We start from the raw sequence: 26,273 nt of genomic DNA on the forward strand, positions 1-26,273 counted from the left end.
TTTCTGCTGATAAACAGCACTGGGTGTTCTATCCCATCATAAATCAAATCTGGTACAATACTGCCCCTCGACCTCATTTGGAGGCATCTGTTTGTAAAATGAGCTACTTTAAGCACGGGCTCACTACATAGAGCCAAGGCAAGCCTGGTCTTCTTTTCCCCATTTGATTTTCTGTGGTTCTGCATTTTTGATTTTGTCAGTCAAGCAGGAAGTCCTGAAAGGATATATTAGGGATGAATCTTCTATAATACCCTACAAGTCCTAAAAAAGCTCTTGGGTCTCTTTTGGTTTTAGCTGTGGTATTTTTGACTGCTTTTACTTTTTCTAGTTGAGGCTGGACCATGTCTTTGGGTTAGGACTGTGGTGATCAGTTATAGATGCGTGAAGCCCAAATGGAAGAACCTTGAACTGAAATAATCCTCTGGTGGTGGAGAAGGCTGTTTTTCTTCCCTTTAAATAGCCCTTGGTCAGATCAATACAAAACTACCACAATTGATCTGGATAAGCTACCAGGACTATTGGCGAAGACCTTGGACTCTGTGATGGTTCTATGATATCATCTTCCAGCATCTTCTCCACTTCCTGAATGATTAATTCCTTTCAGGCTTCTGGGATACGGTTGGGTCTTAGGTTAATGATCTTTCCTAAAGGGGTGCTAATCTGATGATATATACCTTTTACTCTTCCATGCTCTGATTTAAACATCAGGAAATTGGATCAATCGATCCTGCAGGTCTTGTTGTTGAACATGGAGGTCATTAGGAATGAGATTTAGATTGCCTTCCTCGGGTAATGGACCGATTACCACCGGTGTAGACTCCACTGGGTCTTAGCTCCACTCCTTCAGGAGATTTATGTGATATATTTGACTTTTTAACCATTTGCCCGGTTGGGGGACGTGATAATTGCATGGTCCGGTTTGCTCCAAGATTACATAAGGGCCATACCAGTAGGATAACATTTTGTTTTCGAAGTGGGAAGTAGGACAAGGACTTTTTGTTCAACAGAAAAGGAGCGAGGTGTGGCCTTTTTGCCATAAAACCCCTACTGTTTTTCTTGGGCCTTAGTGAGGTTGACAGTTACTATCTTATTTACCAGCGCCATATGTAATTCCTTGCGCTTTTTCAGATAATGGCAAAATAGCTTTTTTTTTTGTTTTTCCTCTTCCCACGTTTCTCTCAACATGTCTAGAATGTCTGTGGGATCTCTCCTACATGAAGTTTTAACGGTGAAAATCCCAGTGAACTGTGGGGGGCTTTTCTTACATCAAATAGAGCCCAAGGTACCATTTATTTTTTTTGTATTTTTTTTTTTTTGTATTTTATTACGGTTTATATAGAGCTTTACTCCAAAGCGCTTTACATAAGGACAAAAGGAATACATAACCAGCATTAACAACAATGAACAACAATGAATCCAGTATCTCTCCAGGACTGAAATCACTACACTGGCTCCCAGTGACTGCGAGGATCAAGTTCAAAACCCTCTGCATTGTCCACAAGGCCGCCTGGGGCCTTGGGCCAAAATACCTTCAACTCTCTCTTCCTAAATATCTTCCTTCTCGAGCTCTTCGCTCATCCGCATCCAACTCCCTCAGGGTCAGCCGCTTCTCCAAACAACGAGTTGGGGGCAGATCTCTTTCCACTGCAGGGGCCTCCCTCTGGAACAGCCTTCCTACCTCCCTGAAACTTGAGGAGAACCACCTCCGGTTCCGGAAGCACCTCAAAACCTTCCTCTTTGCCTCCGCTTTCTCTCCCCCTCTCCCCTGCTAATACTACTGAAACTGCACTGAATCTGCAACTGGGCCATTCACCGTTCTCGGCCCAGCCACTCTCCCCTGCACTGCCTACACGGCAACCCCTGCACTACGGGACTGTGTCTGTATCCATACAGCCCCCCTTCCCAGCACTTGTCTGCACTTACCTCGCACTTGCCACCAGCTGGCCCTTGTTATTTATCCTGTATGCTGTATGCTTATAACCCTGTACTGCACTTTCCCCTCTCCCTTTCCCCCATGCACTTTTCCCTTCCCCTCTACCCTTGCACTTGCGCGATCTGAATGACACCTGGCCTAGTAAGATCGTTGTCTGTCTCCCCTTGTTCCCCCCCCCCTGCCTCGTCGCGCCTTGAAACACTTGTGTATAGGCGCGTTACAAATGCCTTATCATATCATATCGGAAAACAGGCTTTTGTGCATGTGAGAGCCGCCGATGAGGAGCTAAACGCACCAGCCAGACAGCTGCCGAACGTATGCGCTGCACCAGCCCTGCAGGCCCCCTGAAGGTGATCAGAGGCCGCACGCCACCCGTGGGGCTCCTGCAGCACCCGGAATACACCCCAGGAGCGGCAGACCCGGCCCTGCCACGACACGAGACCACAGACATGCGGTGAGAGGCTTCCCTCTCCCCTCTGCCCCCCGCAGGAGTGCCAACCGGAGAGGGGGGAGCAGCCTGGGTGAGGGAGGTTCTCCCCAGGAGGACCCCGCCACGACTGGGGGCGGCCAGCGGACTGCCCCCAAAACCACCTGAACAGACGCCATAGGGCCGCCACCTGCCAGGGACCTGGAGGCTGGGATCAACCACACTGCTCTGGAGGTGAAGCGCTCCCCATAGAACGCCCCCCCCTTCTCTTCAGATCCCTACTCCCCTGGGATAATGGGGCCACAGGACTGCGCCGCCTGAACAGACCCACCCAGATACATCGCGACCAAGCAAGGGCAATCAGCCCACCCACCACTCACAGGCTCCAGCACCAAACAGTGCCCAGGCAGGGCCCCAGACTGCATGCAGAAGGGAGCAACCGGTAACACCTGAGAACGCGCCGGTAAGGACCCACATACCCCAAGCGCCACTGAACACGTGCCGACCCCCGCCTCAAAGGCAATTACAGAACGGCAGACAGTGTGCTAGGCCCACAAGGAACCCGCGCCTCAGAATAGACAGCACCTCAAGGCCCCACAGCACTGGAAGCGACCTGGGTACATCTCCACCAGGCCAGAGAAGAGGAAAGGAACCCCCAATAAGAGCCCTACTCCCTCTAATGCAAACAAACTGGGGGGAGCCCACCATCCCACCGCCCATCAACCCAGACCCTGGGAAAGGGCAGAAAAGACCTACAGCTCAATATCCTGCAGACAACACTGCGCAGATACCAGCAACACACCAAAGATCCCCCACGCCCCCAGAGGCCTTAACCACACTGGACTACCCCCAGCAGCTGCGACCATACATACGGTAAACGGGTTGCACGGGCCCCTGCCCCAGGGAAGCAATAACTCAAACAGCCCTCACAATCTAACCAGTGCAGGCCTACACTTCATACAAGACTCTCAAGGCCCCAAATACAACCCCTGCATAAAAAGGCCCACAGGACGAAGGAACGGGGCACCCTCTTCCCTGATCCAACACCCGAAAACATGGGCAAGGACAAGGTCAAGCGGCAAACCCTCCAAAGCAAAATGGACCTATACACAGTGGGCGCCACGCAGGTGCTCCCTGCCCAGGCCCCAGAGAGTGACGAAACGATGACGGATGACCATCTCACTGATGGATGGCATAAAGGCCATTAGAGAGTCGAGATCTTCGCTAGAGGGGAAAATGGGTGGCCTGTCAACACAGCTCTCGTTCCTACGCCAAGACCTCTATAAAGTATCTGCGGGAGTGGGAGAGACAGAGGAGAGGATCTCCAACATGGAAGACACAGTGAAACAGATGGAAAAACACCTGGCCACCATCACCCAAAAGGTCTCCCAACTGGAAAACAGGGCCGAGGACAGCGAGGGACGAGCCAGACGCAACAACATCCGGATCCTCGGGATTCCGGAAAAGGAGGAAGGGCCCAGTGCCGAACTCTTCCTGGAAGACTGGCTGGCCGATGTGTTCGCCCCAAAGACATTCTCTAAATTCTTCTCCATCGAGCACGCCCACAGAGTCCCCTCGGGACGCCCAATACCGGGCGCAGTGCCGCAATCAATTATTGCAAAACTGATGAACTTTCGTGACAGGGATGCCATCCTCCAGATGGCCCGAGCAACCGGACCAATCACTTACAATGGCCACCGAGTTGGCTTTTTCCCCCGATTACACTAGGGAAGTCCAGAAGGCCAGACAGTCTTTCGACTCGGTCAAAAAAAAGCTACACTCGCTATATATCAAATACGCACTCTTCTTCCCAGCACTCCTGAAGGTACACCATAATGGCATCACCCATCTGTTCTACTCGCCAAAAGAAGCATGGGATTGGCTGGAGATCCAAATCCTGAATGAACCGGGACAGCAACGCTCCCCAAGAGGGACCATGTCCCAAAAAACCAGGGCGGATCACTCACCACTGCAACCCGACACACCGGATCAAAACTTGGCTAGGCCCCCACGGGAGGGCCAGAAAGGCATGGAGAAAGGATGACTGCGTATGGCCGAGATACGGACAGTGAAACACGGCTCACGACTCCGAAGGACAAGGACCCTGCGGATGCCGAGGAAAGACAGTAAGCCTTACGAACAGACGAAGCGAGCACTTCGTAACACCATCGATTTCCGAAGAAGTTTTATAGTTTAAGTTCAATGTTTGGGCGACAGGTGCTTCCAGTTGGGGGTGGGTGGGAGTACAGGGAGAGGGGAGTTCTATGGGTGTTGGCAACCGGAACCGCAGAACAAGCTGGCAGGACATGAGGCCCTTCCAACACAGGAAACACAAGCACTCTACCTGTTGGGTCCGAGACGCCCATAACACCCAACCTCCAGTCATACAGCAACAGGACAACCTTAAGACAACCCCCTGCAAGAGATACAATCGGCTACTACAGGCCTATACTGCGTACCCTATGGCAACAATAGACCCAGGTACGGGAGACTCCAAACAAAGACCGAGAAATCATAATAGTCGGACCAAGAGAACCGGCAACGGCTTCTTCAGAAGGTCCAATTACCCGCTTACATACCAAGCGGGGTTCACGAAAGGTGCCAGGGGCACGATGATACTCATCCACAAACGGGTGCCCCTGCAGGTCAAGAAAGTGCAGACCGCCCCCCCGCCCCCCTGTGGCCGATTTGTAGTGCTAATCGCCGACATCTGGGGAGAACGATGGGGCCTAATTGCTGCATACGCTCCCCCCACACTCGCGAAGGAACTCCTTGGCGAACTGCAGAACATACTGTTAGAAGAAGAGGCGGACCTGTGGGCCCTAGGGGGGGACATCAACGAAGGGATGAGGGATGGAGCTCACTGCTGATAGATCTCACAGAAGAGCCGTAACCCGGCACACCCCGACCGCTCTATACACTTCCTCTCCCGGTTTCCTTTGGGGGAGGGAGGCCACTACCTGAACATCCCCCTGGGGGTAGTTCACAGCGGGTGGATCACATGGGGAGGGGAAAACCCCATTGAAGGAGTCTATCAACTCTAGGATACCAGTGACCTGGGACAGACGGGAGTATAACAATTCTTAGATTGTTATGTTTTTTCCAAAAATGATTTCTCGTTATCCTCTTTTCCTGTCCCTTTTAGATAAGCGGTCCATCAGTGCCTTCTAAGGAATTTTTCCCCTAGGGACTAGGCAGGGATAGTGAGTTTTTCCTAACTATCCTTCTGTCTTCAATACGTACCCTGTTATTCCTTGGTCACTGCATTTTTCTGAGACCTTCTGGTAGAGGGAATCCTCACTGCATTCCTAAAAACCGCATACAGTTGTGTGTTGCCTGCTTTGTGTTAATACACCAGCCTGTTAGGGCTTCACCCTGTACACCGTATTTTCAGTGCCCTTTGATTTGTGAAACCTAGTCAAAGTCTCCTGTGTGGCTGAATGAAGCAGGGAGGAGCTGTGGCTGCTGAAGCGCCGTCTTTGGCTCCAAGAACAAAAACTGCTGATGAAAAGTCTTCAAGCAAGTGGTGAGTTGAAAACCACTGTGAGATGACCGTTTGTGTTGGAAGTGAAGGCTGTGAGCGGCAATCGTGTTGCAAAGTGAACAATTAATTTCAACTTTCTGATTGAAAAACCCAAGTAAATGCCAGATGTTGAGAGGGACTTTTCAATTGTGTAAAAATCAGGCTATTTAGAGATAAACTGCTGCATAGTGGTCCGGCACCCAAGGGGGAGCCCAGTCGAAGGTCTCTGACAAAAGCATCTCTGAGAAAAGAAAGAGTTTGAAGTGGTCATGCAAAGGTCACAGTAAAATACCTTTGCACAGTCGAAGGTCTTCAAACTTATTGATACCCCAAAGATAGCTAGAAGAATCGTAGGGGAAGGGACTTCCTCCGCTTGAGGAAGAGGTGAACAAGTTTGACCCCGAATGAGGAGAACTTGTGTGAAAGGAAGAGAAGAATCAAAAGAGATCTGAGCCTCACTAAGAGTGGTGGGGGGGGGGGGGGTTTGTGATCTGAGCCCGACTGAGGGGGATCTGTGATCTGAGCGTGGCTGACAGGATCCAAGATCTGAGCCTGACTGAGGGAGATCACTTGTGTATTAAAAATGGATCTGATCCCAGCTGAGGAGGATGCAGGTTGGACTGTGAGTCACGCGAAAAAAGTATATCCTGTGAACATTGTACAAAAGGGGAATCTGAGCCCAAATGAGGGAGATCTCGATATGAAATAGAAAGAGAAAAGGTCTGGGCATGGCTGAGGGAGACCTAGAGGAAAGAACGTTGAATCAGTATATTGTTGTATATGAAATAAGACATTGAAATACCAAGAGACTTGATGATCATGAAAGGCCGCTATGTTGAGAGACCCTGGTGGGCCTTAGAAGTCAGTGTGCTCCAGGTGCTACGTTGTTCCGCCTTGTCCCGTGCTGAAAACAGTTCAGCAGTCCTGAACTACTAAGCCCCGTGGACCTTACATTTGTTACTCACTGTTTCTTTACACACGTCATTACCCCACACCCTTTTGTTCTTTAGAGTAAGGCATGGAGGTATTACCCAAATTAACCTTTTGTACAATTGACCTAATTATAGTGGTCCTAACTGACCTTCTGCACAATTGACCTTTATATTATTTTAGTTATTTTATATATGTATTGGGTTGGTTTTGGATTATAAATAATATAAGGGGATTGGGTGGGGGTTGCATGGGTTTTTGGATTGGGTGGGAGGTTGCAGGGGGTTTACCCCCCAAATATATGTCCTAATTGACCTTCTAAATTAGGTTAATTCTCACAAGGTCAATTCTCCTGAGGTCAATTGTGAAAAGGTCAATTAGTATACAACCGGCATGGCAATAGGTTTATTCGTATAGGCCATTTTTGTTTTGACAGAACTCAACTAGGACAGCATTTTTCTTTATTTGATGGTCGTAGCTTGCTCCCATCTGTAGATTTAGGGTTAGATTGGCATTTATGAAACCTCTTTGGTGAAATTCAATAAACACCCTTGCTCTGTACTTATTGTGTCTGTCATACTTCTGGTACCATGCCTTCCTTACACCCTTAAGTCAAGCTTTGTAAAAACAGTGGCACCTCTAACTGCTTCTGGAATGTCGGGTATCAAACCTGCAAGTGATTTGGTTCAGTACTCTGTAGTCAATACAGGACCGTAGTTCTGTTCTTTCCGACTTGGTAACTAAAAGTAAGGATGCCCCTCCTGGGGAGGTAGATTCTCGGATGAGACCGATCTTTCTTTGCGATACGTCTTTAGGTATTTTCTCTCTGATGGAGACAGAACTTATATTCTTCTGAACGGCGGAACAGTGTCTGGAAGGAGCTCAGCACTGCAATCTTCTGGTCAGGTTGGTGGAAGAATCTTAGCTTCTTCTTTTTGGAATAAATCTTGATTAGCAGAATACGTCATGGGAATGGCACACTGCACCGATCTGCTGCTTCCCTTGGTCGTCCTCTCCTCTCTGTGAGCCGCCTTGGGTGGAGCCAACATGGTATGGCAGCTTGTGGAACATTGCTATGTCCCCAAAAATAAGGTATTTGCTGCCCAGCTAATTTGGGGATTATGATAAGTGAGCCAAGGAATGCACAGGTTAACGGGATAGTGTGCTGCCTTGATCAAATCAAAGGCAGTCATTTCATGGTGCTGAGCGATTTGCATGTGAAGGTCAATTGTATTCTCCTTGATCGGACAGCTTTCGAAAGATCTCTGCTGGAAGGGCCACATGCTTAGTTACACAAGGGACTCCCATCTGCAATGCCCATGTATGGCCCATAAAGACCTCGGCAGCTCCTGAGTCTACCATAGCAGGGACCTCCCAAGAAAAGGTATCCGAATACCAGAGGGTGACCTTCAGTACTAATAAGGGAGTCCTATGATATTGTGTAAGACACATTGCGGAAATTAATTGCATAGAGGGACTTGCTAAGGTCTCCTGAACCTCTGTCCATTTGAAGGACGGAAGCTCCCATTTCCCTGATGTCTTGGAGGGGCCATCGGACATTACCGTAAAAGATGAGCCGCTGAGCCACAGTACATACAAAGTCCTTCTGTACAATGATGGAGCCTTTCTTCTTCAGACAAGGGTCCCCTGTTGTCACCAACTGAGGGACCGCCGCAAGCACCCCTGTCCCTGCTGGAAAAGCAAAGGACAGTGGTCCACACTCTGGGTACCTTCCTTATGAGAACGCAGCCTGTAAATTACAGGATGGATGATTGCAAGGCCACTGCATCAGGCGAAAAGGCAGGAAAACATCAGGAACCAACGTGAACTGCGGGGGGACAAGAACAGGGAAACCCAGATCAAATACACTATTGAAAACCCTGAATACGAGCAAGACCTTCCACCTCCCCCTTGTAGTTCTCCTACCTGATTCCAAAGGTAAAATGGCCAATGCACCTATCACTATTCCTACCAGGAGTTGCAACTCCATAAGTCAGAGTTGCCTACCTGACGTAGATTCCTGCGGGCTAAAAAATCCACAGAAGAAAACACAGGGACCTGACCCAGATGGAACAAGGACGGAACTAAGGGAGTCTAATTCCAAGAATCCAAGGAAAGCAATCCTGTAGATCAGTAGACAGGGTGGTTTAGCAAAAATCCATAAACTGTCCAAAGGCTGAAACTGGGTCGAATTACAGGGAAAAATCTGTTCCAAAATACACTGCAGACACAAGGGTATCCAAAAAGCACTCCGGAAGCAAAGAAGAGTTCCAAAGACACGTACCAAAACACAGCATGCCAGTGGGGAGAACCAAGCCAATCCAAAATGAATAAGCCGAAGTCAGGAAACTCGGTAATTGCCACAAAAGAACAAAACGCCTCTCGGAGCAAGAAAAAGCAGTTGAGGAGCGTGGATTATCCATTGTGAGTTGCTTTTATGTGAATCCTTCAGGGTCGCGTAAGCTGACGTGCATGCATGTCATGTGTCGTGCTGCAGGGTCTCTAGTGTGCCAGCAGGGAACTGTGCGGGAGCGGTCTGTCTGAGCTGCATGGTCCACATCACCCGCCACACAGGTGTCGCAGAAGAAGGAGGTACGGCAAACTGCTGGTTTCCCAGAACTGAGCTGCCTGGTGTGCCAAGCACCAAGGGAGGCACCATCTCTGTGTTGGAGTGCGATGCCGATGAAGGTTGCCGCAGGTAGGGTGCACCCTAATACATGGCTACACCCATTTGCATTGGTTCAGATGATTCAGTAGAGGGATCAGTCATTTCAGGTGGAACTGTAGGTAAAGAATGTGGAGATATTGGCTTCCCTTTTTCCGTTCCGCCTTCCTCTCTTGTAGGCGTAACTCTATCTGTAATGTCAGCTTTACTAATTGGTCATAAGAGGGAGGTATAGGTACTCTGGCCAATTCGTCTTTTGAGATCTTCGGTTAATCCACAACAAAATAAGGCAAAGCATGTGTCCTCTGGCTTCTAAAGCCAGTTGTATAAAGCGTGTTGTGCACGTAAGAATGTCTTGACTACCCTGATGGAAGTCAAGGAGTCGTTCATATCGTATATATAAGATCAGGTTTATCAAAGTATGCCTTAAAGGGGTCTTCTCTTTTTACCTATGGCGTTGCCCAAGAAAGCGCAGTAGAGGCCATGTGTGTAATCAGAAACCCCACTAGCGAGATCAAGGATAAGGCCAAACAGCAGCAGCCAGGGACTCCAGGTAGTGAATTGCAAGACGCTAGAGAGATCAGAGGAGAGCAAGGACCAGGGGAGGCAAGAAAGCTGCAAATCAAGGTGGCAAACAGGAAGAACACGGAAAATAGAGACTGTCCATGCAATGGAAAGCAAAGTTGTGATTCACTGCTTACTGGACCACTCTGTTCTTGTAGTCACTGCTGGAGTAGAGACGCGTCCGGGTGGGTGCGATGTTCCTTTGTGAATACTGCGTAACAGCTGCGATATTGAGATGGTCAGCTCGGCCACCATATTGGAGTGAGAGTCATCATCCGCCAGCAAAGCCAGAGAGATTGCCCCGAATGCCATCTGACACTACCTCAACTTGATTGACTTTTGGCTAACCTTTCAGGAGCTAATTTTCATCAGGGGCGTAACGTTAAAGGAAGGCATGAAAGCCTGGCATGAGGCTTTTACACCTTCAATTAACGTCATGCCCCATTGTTGCCCATTTGTATGGCAGAGCGGAGGGGCGGATCTCAACTTGCATTTCCACTGCCAAACAAATGCCCCAGCAAATGCAAGTTGCGTTCTGCCCCTCTTCTCTGCCATACAAATACACCGAAATGGGAAGTGACGTTAATGGAAGGCGTGAAAGCCTTACACCAGGCGTTTACACCTTCCATGCGCCCACTGATAAAAATGAGCTCCTGAGAGGTTAGCGAAAACCCAATCAAGGGTCAGTCGTGACGTGTCATGCTTTTAAGTCGTACAGCGGCAGTATAAAGGGCTGCTTTCCTGCTTGCATTTCGAACTCTCAAACGGGGACAAAAACTATATATTTTTTTTTAGCATTTTATGTTAGTAGCGTTGTTTGTGCTCTGATGAGAGCCTGGAATACAATATTTGCAAAAGGGCTGCGCAGAATGTTCGTTCTACCCGCCCCCCCTTTTAAAATGCCCAGATTTCCTTCTGTGAATAGGGCGACCTATGCATTTCTAAAATGAATGCAAATGGAAGATGCCCATACTCTGCACTTAAAGGAATGGTTCGGTCAAAAAATTTTATTGGCCCAACGGGTCGGCCATGTGTTTTTAAGCCTAAGTCGCTCGATTTTAGAAAAATTTCCTATGGACCTTACCCGAGTTTTCGTCCATTAAACGCAGGCGAAAACAGGCATCTGGGAGCTGCCATTTTGTGATAATCTTATCACTTGCCGCATCGCCCTGGCTGACCTGCTTCTGCGGCACTAAATCATATCCCCCAGCCCCTGAGCCTGACATTATCAAAACATTCATATTCTCCGCCTCTCTCCGTGACGTTACTGGGCTGCGTAGGCAAACGCGCCCAGTCGTCTTCTACGCGACTTCACACAGAACCCGGAAACCAACACAGATCAGCTCACAACACAGCGCGCCACAAATCGGAATATGAAACTGTACTTTAAAATCAAACGGCAGCACAGTAAATTTGGTAAAGTACATTTATTTGACATTAAATGTTTATAGAATATTCAGCAATTGACATATGAACTCCGAAAGTCATTTATTTTCTTTTATCTCTATCCGCAAATCCTTAAAATGTTATCGTGAGTCACACGCTGTTCCTTTATGGTACACAGGGTGTTGGTTTTCGTTCAAAGAGGCACTTTTGTCGCACGTTGAACCGCAAGGCTGTTCCATCAAGTAGGCACTAGGCCAGCGTAAAGGTTGATATGTTGCTTCTAGCCGCTAGTACCGCGTAAGGGCATATGGGCCCTTGGCGATCGTCCCATAAGATCATCAGAATGGTGCAGTTGTTTACATTAAGCTGCAGCTGGCGGCTGAAGAAACCGTCTGCCGGTGTCTGAAACTGGTGGCAGGGGCAAAACGGGAGTATGTACCTATTTTGAAAACATAACATTTATAATTAGTCTCGCCAGCCGATCTTTATTAATATTATTAATTTTATTTATTACGGCCGAGCTGAAACTATTTGCTTTCAAGTATAGTGCAATGGAGTATGTTCGGCTCTAAAATCAATGCGAAAACTAACTAAATAAATCGAGGTTGGTACACAATGAGAAACGACTTTTTGTCTACATGCGTGTGGAATGTGGACCTGCATGCACATGTGCCCGCTACAAGGACGATCCCACAAACCTTTTCAAAGCTCTTCATTCTTTCATTTATTCATGCATCCATTCATTAATTCTTCATTCCGGTATAAAAGTGTCTAAAGAGTTACTTACATTATATTTGCAATTTCCATTGTGTCTCTGCGTAATGCAGTCCATAAATCCCACTGTGCTCTTGACAACGATTTTTTGTATACTGAACTAACATGAAACTCTGTCTAGTTTAAGAATGTTCTGCCTTATCGTCTCAAACGTTATTGCACCCCCCCAAACCCCCCTTCAAATGAAGTTCTTTCAGCATGGTCCCTGTCTCTCAAGGTAAAAAAACAATAGAACCTTATACTGCCAGTGCGAGTTGTGGGCCTCTTCAGGGCGCGAGCTGAAAATCTAAGCCGCTGACCTTCACTAGAAATTAGCATACATTCTTTCTTTGCAACATCCCCTAGTAAAGCCATCTGTGAGAACTTGAAGTTTCGAATCCATCTATGTAGTGCGCCTCAATGTGCAAATGCGAACTGGCTTCTCTCTCATCTGCAACGGCTCGCTTGGCGCGTTCTAAGGCCCCAATTTTGTCCTCGTTGTCTGCGAGCTTTGAAGCCCCAAAGAACCATAACTATTGAGACTTTTAATTTTTTGGGGAAGGTTAGGGAAAGTATAAAGTACCCGAGCAGTTGATTTGAAAGTGAGATTTATTGTTTGTTTGTTTTGTTATTTGCAATACGCAAGCCTCCCCTCGGTTAACAGTGCCCAGCATTTATAAGAGATTGCGAAAATTAGTTACATCAACAAAAATATATACATACACATATAGACAAGGCCAGCAATATGAGGTGAATAGAGGGAGAATTCAAAGATGACACCCGGGTAGTTCGGCACCCAGGATGGTGAAGGTAGGGGTTAGGGTTAGCGTACTTTGTATGCACACTGTACAATAAAATGTATTTACAAAAAGACAATCGTATTACAATTATTTAAACCGGGATTTGTACTTCACAACCAGCTCTCCTTTGGGTGGACATGGCACAGTGGCAATGTTGGGTGGCAATGGATCAGTGCTCTGCACAGAAACGTTCAAAATTCCAGATCTGTGCTTCTCTAATACAGCAAAAATAAGGCTTTTGACAAAGTCGAACTCCATTTCCTCATAGACTGCTTTGATCACCCATTGCTTACTTCTTTTTGAAAAGGCCTTAGTGTAGCGAGACATCCCTAAATTACCCTTAGTCCTAGATTGTTCACGGCCGAGATTCTCGTTATGGGCCAAGACGGCAAGTAGAGTCCTATGTCTCATGCCCTGTATGCTGAAATGCAAGCGCTTTGGCCTGTACTTTAGGCACATATTGTGGAACACCTCCAATCCTCCTGTGTGACAGAATTCTGTCAGTCCCCTCAAATCTCTTGATAGATTTTTATCGAAAACAATCTTCTCAATGGCTTTGTGTGTTGGTGAAGAAGGATTCAACCACTTCTTCCGTGCCTCCACTTGGGATAAAGGGCCATGTTCACATTGGTGGAAATGTAGGTTTTCTGACCAGCGGTGCACGTTGGTACAGTGGTGCATCAGTGACCACCATTTTTCAAGTAGTAGTTCCACTGACCCTTCACAAGTTTTGGAGCTCCACCAAAGATGGTTGCTGATAGACTGGGACCACTCTGAAATACTTTCCAAACCTTTTATTTCCCTGCAGCCGAGATGTTCTTATTGATTGATTTAGCAAGATGCCATACGTCAAATTGATGTTTGATATGTGGGAACTGCTCTCTCATTGTCTTGGCAATTGAAACGTGTCTGTCCGTGGCTATGAGGTCGATGTGCATTCCCCTCGATTGTAGATATTCCACTGATTTTATAAATCCTAGTTTCTCCATGGCCACTGAGGATGTACATTGTGTTACCTGCACGACCACCGAACTCACAATTTTCTTACTATCCATGTCCTGAAAGTGGTAGGTGCAGTACTTGGCAGAAAATCCAGGGCTGTCGCACTGTCCATCACCAGCTAGCCTGAATCGGTTGCCTTCGAATGTACTTGCTTTTCTAAAACTGGAGCCACTAAAAAGTGATGCAGCTGCACACGGTAGATTGCCTGCTGGCAGTTTCCCCAGCATCGGTTGTGCAGACCATGAGAATGTATGATGTAATCTACAGGCGGCATGTATTGTGACGTTACTGCCTTGTTTTTGACGAGTCACATGAATCAATGGCTTCCCACATACTTTCCCTCTGACGGAATGCCCACATTTCAGCATACTTATAATATCCATCAAACAACTGTCGAATACTATGTATTTGCCCCTTTCATTAGACTGTCATCCTGCGTCAAAGTTGATTCTGCCGGTGACGTTGAGGACATATCACCACATTTGAAAGAAATATCGCTGCTATCAAGTTCTGATGCGTCGGTGAATTCTGCTGCTGGTTCATTCTCTGTCATTTCAACATCTGTTACTTCAACATTGATGGGAGAACACAACGATGTCGACAGCTTTTTTGGTGGCAATTTTTTGGCGGGTGTAGATTGTGTGAATTGATCTGCGACTACTTCAGAGCTATCTTCAATACTTCTAGTATCATGTTGTTGCGGCGGTGCGGTCGTACTGTAGCAATGGTCCAATACAACTTTGCTGGATTCTCCGGACACATTCATTTCATGTTGTGGCCATTGGACATGAGCATCCCGAGTCTCAACACGCCGCATCTGAACTAATAGTTCCTCCATAGTGTAAATGGTCTGGCAAGCAACATCTCTCATTCGCTTCACTGTCTGTGTTGTATAGTTCGTAGACCCACGGGTAACTAGAGGACAGATTGGAAAAGGGATGTTAAGTTTAAACACAAGATAAAGTATAGTACAATTGACTTGAAAAAAACATAAAATAGTCCCCAGCACAAAAGAATTTCAAAAGTTATGAACTGTTTGTAACTAACCTTATTTTGGTTTCTTTTCTTTACAACTTTTTTGACTCGACCTTCAACATCTGCACGCTGTTGCTCTGATACGTATCCGCATGTCTCCCCTTACTCTTGCGCTGCAACGACTATATTTTCTGTATCCGCATAGACAGCACGGAATGAGGCTCCATCGACTCCCTGAAACATAGTATTTTCATTACTGTGTATCAAAATATTGTTAGCGTAAAACGCACGTGAGGATGAACACACATGTACATCTCAATAGCCAAACACGATTTAAACATTGTGTGGAACAATCAAACGACAAGTATTCGAGCTCTGATGACCTAGTTCGATGGAGATGTCAGTATCCATACCTCTGGCTCTGCATGGACTGCCACGAATGATTGTATTGAAGAGGAGGCATCTGCAACTCCCTGAAACACAGTACTTGCGTTAGTATGGTTTTCAATATCGTAAACCTAACACACACTTGGGGTCGACGGCACAGGTACATATAAAGAGATAACCACAAATGTTGCATTATCTAAAAGAATCAAGGAATATTTAAAAATGATCAGATTTAATCGACTTATTTCTCCAATGTATTTACATCTGCATCATCTAAATGTGATCTTGTGATTGTAGTGGAAGCTCCATCTTCTCCCTGAAACACAGTACTTGCGTTAATAGGGAAGAAAGTATAGCAAATGGAATCACGTTATATGATCACGCTCGATGGAGCTGTCAGTATCCATACCTCATGCTGCTGAAGAATATCTAGGGCTGTTGTCAATGTGGTGCGCACTTCCGAAAGCTGTTGCGCCGATTCGTATCCGCATGGTCCCGCATCCACCAGAATTACTTGAATGTCAGGCTCTGCATCAAGTGCAGGGGTTGACGATTCAACAACAGCCTGAAACATAGTATTTGCATTAGTAAGGATTACAATATTGAAAACACAACACATGCTTGGGGTCGACCGCACAGGTACATATCAACGGCCACAAATGAAACATGGAGTAGAACAATCAAACGACAAGTGTTCCAGTCCTGATGATCACGGTCAGTTGAGCTGTCAGTATCCAAACCTCGGGCTGCTGAAGAACATCTAGGGCTGTTGTCAATGTGGTGGACGCTTCAGCATCTCCCTGAAAGACAGTACTTGCATTAGTATGGATAACACTAATTATAACTGAAAACAAACACCAGGGGACGACAACTAAGGTGTATATCAATTGGAAAGCACTAACCAAACAATTGGTAAAATAATCACACGATACATACAAACTATTACTTGACATGCATAAAACAAGTCTGTAGCGGAATAGCCAAGTGTGACTACCTGATATGCGCTAGAAGTGGTTGATAACTGCGAGCACGTGACGGAAGTAGAATGTTCTTGCTTCAGATTCAAGGGATAGTCAAGAAGTTGTAAAGGTAAATTTATTGTTTGATAATGAAATGCCAATATTTAAAATTGCCATGTAAGGAGACCGAATACTTGAGTAATGCGCAATATAGCACAGTTCCCTGTGCCCATATATAGATTTCGTTTGTGGGTTATGAAATCTAAAAATAATATATTGATAAATGTCATTATTCAAAAAGCTATACACATATCAATGTTGAAAGTATTACAAATTGGAAACAACACCTAAAATATCAATGAATCATTCGGCTACCTACACACTACTGCAAGGCCTAAAGCTAAAAACGGACACTTGACTCACCAGTGGCGGATTGTGGATGAATAGAGTGGGAATAGCGTTTGCGAGCAATTTCCGTGTCGATCGCCATTTGTTCTTCTTTGTTACCCAAGATGTGGTGTACATGTTCGAGGGAAAGTGCCGGCTGCAGATGCGGTATCGATCACCCCTCTTGTCCTCAAAGACTTGTTGGACTCTACTTTCCAGCTCATCCAGTGGATATCCACAATGTCTGACCCATTCTCTTATTCGACTAACAGTTTTCGGAATACATGCCTTCAGATTTAGCATGGGTCTTCGAAGGGCAACCGCTAATCGAACAGGCAGGCATTGTTGAAAATTCTGAAAAGTAAATATGAAGATTATTATAAAACCTTGATGAATAAAAATGTCATAAAAAAAAAAATGAACCATACCATGCTCAATGCAAGGTTTGTTTTGGTCGCCGGAACTATACCAGTTCATCATGTGCGGCTTAGTTTTTGCATAAGTTACAGAAATTTCGGTTTTGTCTTGCACGAAAAGGAACCATGCTTACATTATAGACTGGACCCCGAAGGATGCAATTCGATGACAATTGACATAGATGAAAATAAATAGATCTATTGATAGCATAACAATTGAAACTCAAGTCAATAGCAATGAGACCAATGACCATAGCTCTATTGGGTACTCTAATAGCAAATAGATTGAAATGTAAAAATGACCGAAATATGACTAGGATACATGGCCTTACCTTGACCAACAAACAGTTGGATTCAGCAGGCCGAGCAGTATGTTGCAGGAGAACAGGTAGATGGCCACAGGTAGCACACTGACGAGTTTGCTCAAAGCGGTCAAAGATAGCACGGCGACGAGCAGATTAGCATAGATCTCAGTGCTTCTCAGCTAGAAGGTTCAGGAGTTGACTTGCAAAGCACAAAGATGTTCTCATGAGACATATCAAGTGGTTTATAAAGTATTAGAAACAGGGGTGTGTTTGTGAATGAATGACGTGTGTAGGTCGTGGTATTAGGTTTATTGCAGGGGGGCGGCCTGCCTCAGGGGAGGCCTGCCTGGAGACACGGGGTCTGAGGAGGCCATGTGAGCAATGGCCCCTGGGCGTGTGATACCTTTTGAAGTGTACAGGCTGTTTGGCACCTTGGCCTTTTGCGCCCGTCCCTTGCCCTTATGTGATGTTAAAGGACACTGGGCATCCATTTTTGTACCCCCTTTCCACTCCATTTTGGTGACCAGGCCTCACTGCGATAGTACAGTGCGCAGAGCACATGGCCCACAGCCTCGTTCCCACTCTGACTGGAAAACTCCAGAGGTATTTGCAACAGCTAATAAATGTAACACATCACTCTCTGAGATCACGGTCCTGCATGTGAACCGGCTTGAACCATGCACATGGCTCGTTCATCTCCACAAACGTGTCCTTGCCCACGCACCCTCGCCAGTGGAAAGTAACTGCCATTCTGACCCTGTGTCCCTGCAAGGTATTCTCTTCATGTGCCAGACCACTGACCACGCCATGATGCCCACCTAGCAGATCCCCAACTAACATTAGACCCCTACTGCAGTATATCGTTGCCTATCAATAACAAATGCCACATACCAGAGATTCTTGTGAGCACAGACCCACACTTCAAACACTGTATTATAGTGGTCAAGACCCTAGACCTAAGGCCTGTATAATCCAAAGTTCATTGATAGTATTGATATATGTGTGACTTTTATAGAGACATAACCGACTGAAAGACTTTGAACAAGTGTTATTTAGTGCATGCATTATTGATAATATATTTGGTTAGCTTAGATAGTGACCACCCCGCTTCACAGCAACCTGAAATTCACCCATTCCGAGCACAGGTGTCTGACGTCCATCCTTGCATGGAGACGCACTTGATTGATTTAAAAAATTGAAACAACCGTTGTTAAAATATGTGGTGTTTTATTTTGTAGCTTATTTTGATGACACAAAAATACAAAAGTTTACACATTGTACAGTTCAGGTTGCAGCACAGCGAGAGAAAATCCCCTGTACTGACCGCTGCCACTCGGGAATGTTTCTCTTATGGCACGAACGGCACAGGCGGGTATCACTCTTCGAACGCGGTGTCCAAGCCTCCCATGAAGCCACCATGTAAAGACACGATAGGCGACCAGCCTGTACCACCTGTGAAAAGCACTGTTTTTAAATGACCAAGATAATTTTAATAAACGTTTGTTGTCAATGACAATTCTTGTAACTAATGGCATTCTGCTCGGACAAATGCTATCTAGACACTGCACACTATTGAACGACTTTCATGCGTTACAATGATATGCATATGTAATTTTGGATATAGTAGAAGACCATGAAATAGTAGTGGCATCACAAGCAGAGTATACTTACTCGTTACTCGGATTACGAGGACAAACAGTTGCGCGAAGTTCGTGCATAAGCACCATCATTATCCTCAACACGGATCGTGTGAGGCAGGCTGCCCTGAAGTCTGGCAGCTCAGTAATGCATTGCAGTCGTGGCTCGCCTTCCGAAATGTAGGCCACGCATCCCGAGTTTTCACAGCAGCAGCAGTTCTCCTCCTCGGTCGGCATTAGCTAGCACCGATTGCATGTGCACCAGGTGGAAACACCGTCCATGCGACTAGGTCCAGTGTCTTCATCCGTTGATTCGTCCTGCCAACTGCTGTCCGAAGCCCCATCGTTTACGCGTGTTTCCCTTTCCAGTAGTTCCTCCTCGGTATACTCGGGCTCGTACATGTAGGGCATTATTGTATCCATTGTGTGTTGCACAAACTAAAATAATTGATAGCGGTGGCACTGGTATCTGTCCACACGGGCTACAAGCAACGAAGGTAGCTAACCAGAGCACAGAAACGAGTCACAGAATACTCAAAGTAACACAGAGAGAGGAATGGAATCGAAAATCTGCTGCTGTGTGTTGTGAAACGGCCTGTTTATACTTATTAGGAAAGAGGCGTCCTGCCATTTCCATGGCGACACGTCATTAGCTGAAGCGCAGCGAATGTTGACACGAGACGTGCTTTGGCGTTGTGAAATGTACGGTATGCGTCTGCTGATGACAGGCTCAGGGGCGGGGGATATGATTTAGTGCCGCAAAAGCAGGTCAGCCAGGGCGATGGGGGGAAATGATAGGATTATCACAAAATGGCAGCGCCCTACTGCCTGTTTTCACGTGCGTTTAATGGACAAAAACTCGGGTAAGGTCCATAGGAAGTTTTTCTAAAATCGAGCGACTTAGGCTTAAAAACACATGGCCGACCCATAGGGGCAAAAAAAATTTTGACCGAACCATTCCTTTAATTGTTTTTATTTTTGAGAATCTTCCCCAGAAGGTCTGTTATGCAAGAGGGAGTTTGTGCCACACCGCCTCTGCACCCTGCTTCAGCTTGCCCCAGAGGCTGCTACTGTTAGCGTAGTGGTGGGAAGGAAATGAACCTATCCCACCCCGTGGGCACTTTAGAGTGAGGCGGACCCAAGAGATACACTTGTAATGTACCAGGGGGAGGGATGTGTGCTAAATACCCTGTATAGAAACAACATTATGCAAAATACAAATGTGTAGACTTGGTGCGTGCATATAAACAGGCACCATATTGTAGTCATGACAGAAGCATTAGGCCCAGCATGGCTACGCAGTGAACACAAGCCACACCCCCTGTTCAAGAGACCCAATCAGGCCCAAGCACTGATGACAGACCTGTGCTGTTAATTTTCACAAGAGACCCTCCATTGATCCACAACTGTGCCCAATACGTGTTATCCTCAGGAGGAATGTGCCCTGCAAGGCCAGGAGGCAGTGCCAGGCCCCTTGCGGTACACATTCATCACAGACAGGCCAGAGCAGACTGCCAACCCCCACCGAGCCCACCATGAGTTACAGCCCCACAACCATCCCTGTATTGAGACCCCCTGAATTCCACAGTAGTCAGTGATCCCAGACCACCACCACCCTTAAACCAACTGGCCATAAAAAAATCTAAGAACATGGCTGTGCCATACTCTGTCCACAACAAGATTTGTAATGCAAGGTACAGGGAGGAATAAATTATAGTCCAAAGCGAGGGTGGAAACCTTGGGTGCGGAGAGTGTGATATGGACTGAGAGAAGAATGTGTGGGTCAGCATGACCTTGAGCCTCCCCCTGAGCCAGTTCCAGAGCTTCTCAGGTGCACGCCATAATGATAGAATAGCATTGTCTTACAATAGTAACTAATGAGGAACGTGACCTTCATTCCCTGGAGAGATGAGCCCAGCGGACCCCGCGTGATGGAAGACGGACAGACGGGGCTGGGGTCAATAGCAGCCTGGCATCCCCTAGGGAGCAGGCCGCCCATGTATAGGGTCTGTTCAACCAGCCAGGCTGGATTTGACTGTATATGTGACATCATTAGTGATGATGTGTTTCCTTAGAACTTTCTGCTTGTACTATTTTTTTTTTTTTGGCAGAATGTTCTCGAGAAGCAGAGTTATTTTTTGTGTGATTAAAACGTGTTATCCTTGCAAGAATTTCTTGGCCTTTTTTCCCTAACGGGTTGTATTTTGTCTGGCGTGAGCATTCAGGGGCGTGCCGTGCTTTCAGTAGCATGCGCTCTTTATATAGCCAGGGAGAAAGAAACCCTACAGAAAATGACATCTGAGGAGGAGCGGATAGAAGGGTTGTGCACTCGGCATTGTAATGCTTGCACCTCCCCTTAATCATCAAACGAGTTCAGAAACAGGGGCCCCACTGTGTAAGGAGGAGTGAAATCACACCATGCACAGCCAATACTCCACTTCAAGCCACACAAGTAGACCAGGCCACTCTAACAAGCATAGGATGAGGAAAGATCTGTGGTGCTGTAGCCTGCATCTCCCTGGAAGCATGTGCCGCATGCAACCCACTTCAGGGGGGGGAAGTGTGGTGGTGTAGGTGATGCATGTTACCTGTCCGGTTCTGTTTGATGCCCAGGTGTGTGCTTTCTTCTCCCCAGATCTGTGCTGTCAGTACTCGGGGGTGCACTATAGGGGATGACTGCTTCTTGCATGAGGTCACACTTGCTCCTGGGTAAATGACCATTAGTGTGCGCGTTTGCCGTCTCTGTATACTACGCCTGATTCCTGCTCGTGGGCTTTTATGTCATACTGTCAATTCTTTCTCCCTGGCAGGGTTTGATTTTATGGAAGAACTTCCAACCCCCAAGTTCAGCTTCGGAGGTCGGACCGGCAGCAGTGTCACCGCTTTGGTTTTCAAGAAGAAGCCCTGATCCTCCCCGGTGCTTGAATGAGTGGATGACCACACCAAGATTCCCTGCACCCCCTTATTCATGGCGCTTACCCACAAATCCTCTCATCTCAGAAAAGGGGAGTGATTATGGAAGATGTTTTGTTGTTTTGGCAATTGTTTTATTTCTATTAAAAATGTATATATTTTTTAAATGACATATGTTTATGCATCACGAGGACGGGGTGCAAAGGATTCCTATGTGGTGCTCTGTGCTGCTGAACGTATGGATCCCCGGGGGCATTTCCTACTAAACCCCGGCACACGATCATGTGGCCGCATCGGCATTCTTCTTCCGTTGTTTATCTAAAAGTACAAGGACAGTGTCGTGGGGAGGAAAGCCCCCATTGAAAGGTAGGAGGCCATTGCTATGTTGTTGGAAGCCCCTGTTGAACGGTACGTGACCTGTGCTTGAGCGAGCCTCGGCTCAGTGGCTGAAGAGTACGAATCCTTCAGAATTCTCCCAGCACATGCACGATGAGTGGTGGCACTGTAGTGTCCACGGAAGGCCCATGTATGATAGCCCTCAGAAGTGGCCATTGAGGAGAAGCGATCCATTGTCACACACCAGTATCTCCTGTAAAGACTGTGCCTCGAGACTGCAGACTTTCACGAGAAGTTGTGCATCTTCTTGCTAAAGAGTTGGAGGTGCTTCCGCACCCACTGTGGCCCACATGCCTGTGTGCCAGGTAAAGCTGTGGTGCGCAAGAGAGAAGCCACTGGTGAAGAGCTGAGCCTGGCTCATGCACAGCGCTTTTGCAGACTTATTCCCGAGTAGAATGTGTTTGCCACCTGTGGTCTACGCTACCCACATTATGATGTAAACCTAAAATGAGTTTGAATGTTTGACTAAAAGGGCATGCCATCCATCAGGTGGCCCAGACCTCTCCATCTTCTCTTGGGGTACACCCCCCGCTTCCTTTTGTTACGAACTTCTTTAGATGTCTCTATAGCTTTTTTTGTGAAATCCACATCAATTGTTTTCATTTCTTAATTTCATTATATAAATGAAATAAAACAGAAGAACAACATGTTTGACATACAATAGAACATCCAATCACTTCACACCTACCCATCAAATCTGTCTCCCCTTTTATGAGAGTGAAAAGGGTCAACCCCAAAAAAGCATCATCAATAAACCATTAGCCATGACCTGTGTAAGAGAAGGAAGATGATCAGAATATAATGTACACGCAAATGAAGCACTGCAAGACCTGCTATAATGGATTGCAGTAGGTATCGAGGGCATTTCTCCCCCCACCTTCCCCAGGGCCACGCAGTCCCCAGCTCCGACATTAAAGTACTACAAAAAGAAACCAGGGAAATGGGTTTCAACAAAGATGTGGGAGCTGGTGGGGGATATAAAGGGATATTTAGACATGGCCATCAGCCCCCGGTGACTGTCGCCCCTTCACCATTAGTTTTCCCCACGCTTGTTAGGCAGAATCCTGTGCAGTTCCTTTAGGGAGCACTACAGAAGATTAAGACTACAGGTATATGCAATAAATCTCCTTTGGTATCAGTCTGTACCACAAAGATTTAGTTGGTAGCTGTGGCTAAGCAGTCAGACTTATCTCAAGAGGGAGATGAGCAGTATTCAGGCTTTACACCATAGGAGTACAATACAGTGGTACAAGGAAACACTGACCAAAGATTTGTATTAAAAAGAATATATATATATTTATTTTACACACTTCTAGTTCAACACCTAAATCACAGTTATTAAAGCAAGTTAAAATCAGTCAAGAAAAGTATACACAACTCCCTAGTTAAATTGTAGACAAGTTTGAGCAAGAGTGAAAACCGAGTAAAACGGCACAGTGAAAACCAAACACAAATGGCACTCTAGCAATTTCTCACAAGGGAGGGAAAGAACAAGTTATACATCAAATATAATCGTAGGCACCCTAGCAATACTTCCCAATAAGTTTGTGAGCAAGTTTAGACAAGGCAGTACTTTAGCATGTATAATACTTGTTCACAAACTTATTGGGAAGTGTTGCTAGGGTGCCTACGATTATATTTGATGTATAACTTGTTCTTTCCCTCCCTTGTGAGAAATTGCTAGAGTGCCATTTGTGTTTGGTTTTCACTGTGCCGTTTTACTCGGTTTTCACTCTTGCTCAAACTTGTCTACAATTTAACTAGGGAGTTGTGTATACTTTTCTTGACTGATTTTAACTTGCTTTAATAACTGTGATTTAGGTGTTGAACTAGAAGTGTGTAAAATAAATATATATATATTCTTTTTAATACAAAGCTTTGGTCAGTGTTTCCTTGTTCCATAGTACTGTAGTCCTAATGTGTAAACCCTGAATACTGCTCATCTCCCTCTTGAGATAAGTCTGACTGCTCAGCCACAGCTACCAACTAAATCTTTGTGGTACGGACTGATACCAAAGGGGATTTATTGCTCATACCTGTAGTCTTAATCTTCTTTAGTGCTCCCTAAGGGAACTGCACAGGATTCTGCCTAACAACGCTCTATACTTTACTCTTTGGAGGAGAGTGTTGCAGATGTCCTTCCTTGCAAGTGCATTCCTCGCAACCTCTTTGGCAGTACCCTCACTGTACCCCTTGAGTGGGACTCTAAAGGTAACCAAGAGGTCATCCCTTGACTGGTGTACTTCCGTCGCCCTCCTCGCCACCACCAACTCCCTACCCCTCATAACATTTTTAACCCAATTTAGGAGCTTATCCAAATATATCTAAATTGGGGCACAACCCACCACATCTAAAAGTCGTCTTTAACCCTAGCACATCCTCAAAGCATTGTATTACCACAAAATGTTGTATCAAAAATGCAGAATGCACGTTTTGTGTGCATTCGGCATAGTTGATGAGGTCGAATCCCAAAATGGCAAACTAGTTGAGCAGCGGTTGCCAGGGTGTCCCCCGCATCCCTAGTTCGGTATTATGGGCTGTGTGGGTGTCCCCTGCATACACTCACTAAAGGCACAGTGGGGGACAAAAAAAACAAAATGCTTGAATTACAAAAGGCAAGCAAGTGGGCTTCCCAGTGTTGTAGTTTGAGCTTTTCGGATTCAGTCATTTAACATACATCCCCTCTTGGACAGTCACTCACAGAGCTGTATATTTATGGCAACCTTGGGCCGCATATGCAGAACTGTGACCTTAAAGTGTGACCTCGCAATTATTACCCCAATATCTGGCAATGCTCTTCTCAGATGTTGTACTTCTTGGAGGCGACACCCTTTCGAGATCAACTTGGTTTAATTATTCTTTCAAAACTCTGTTAATTCCCTATTCATTTTCTCTTTCCAAATACCTTTCAGGTAGGGGTCATTTTCACCATGCCCCTACCCAGTTCCTCTCTGAGGTGCCGATGTGCCCAATTTGTCTAAATGCCTCATCCTAGAAAAGCTGGCCTGCCCCATGTGACTGCGAGGCCCACCACCAATAACCATGCCTACTCCCAAAGTAGTTCCAAGCGTGTTTATTGGGACTTTACAGATTTGTATTTGTATTTGTTTTATTTGTAGTGAGCACCTTGCCCCGGGGCATCTGGGCGCATGTTTAAGAAGCAGTTACAAGTTACGGCCAATAGATGAAATATTCAATTTACACATATTTACATAAAGTTCAGAGCATTGAATAGAGAGGGAAGGAACGAATCTAAGAATACAGTATACATAGTCCATGTACAATGAGCAATCGGTGTAGGATAAACAGATGTAGCGATTATAGCGAGGAGGCTAGGGCATCCCGTTCATGTAGCCACAATTTGGTTTAAGCTTTGAAGGAATGGATGTATGGAACGTTTCTGAGAGCATTGGGGAGGGTGTTCCAGAGCTTAGCCGCGAGGACTGGGAAGCTCGAACCTCCGGCTGTCTGTAGCTTGAATCTAGGAATAGTTAGGGTGTGAGCCTGAAAAGATCTTAGTGGTCTAGTTGCTGTATGTTGTATGAAGCACGTGGATAGGTAAGCCGAGGCTGCGTTGTTCTGGGCCTTGTGTGTTAGAACGAGTGCTTTGAGGGATATGCGGTGAGTGATGGGTAGCAGGTGCAGGTTGCATCTGGTGGTGGATATGTGGGAAAGCCTGGGGATGTTGAGAGCTGCCCTTATGGCGTTGTTCTGCGTGACCTGGAGTTTATCAATGTTTCTTTGACTAGTCCCTAGGTAGAGGGCATTGCAGTAATCGATTTTGGACATGATTAGGGTTCTGGCGAGAATCAGACAGTTCTCCGTAGTCAGAAAGGGGCAACATGCTGTAATCAATTTACAAGTATAGGATGACGCTGAGACAACTGAGTTAGTTTGTCGATTGAGGAACAGAGT

The 26,273-nt window shown here is 46.3% G+C and overlaps 1 protein-coding gene across 2 annotated transcripts in view; it reads left to right on the forward strand.

The window, feature by feature from the left end:
- EEF1AKMT2 (EEF1A lysine methyltransferase 2) overlaps nt 1-22,132 on the forward strand; it is a 197,332-nt gene extending 175,200 nt beyond the window's left edge. For both annotated transcript variants that reach the window (XM_069612043.1, XM_069612042.1), the window contains one exon: nt 21,860-22,132. In XM_069612043.1, the coding sequence (XP_069468144.1) occupies nt 21,860-21,957 (98 nt within the window). In that variant the 3' untranslated portion in view covers nt 21,958-22,132. The remainder of the gene's footprint in view (nt 1-21,859) is intronic.
- The last annotated feature ends 4,141 nt before the right edge of the window (nt 22,133-26,273 follow it).

The sequence above is a fragment of the Ambystoma mexicanum genome, chromosome 8, assembly GCF_040938575.1.
Source record: "Ambystoma mexicanum isolate Mex_15411 chromosome 8, UKY_AmexF1_1, whole genome shotgun sequence".
In the NCBI taxonomy this organism is placed as follows: Eukaryota; Metazoa; Chordata; class Amphibia; order Caudata; family Ambystomatidae; genus Ambystoma; species Ambystoma mexicanum.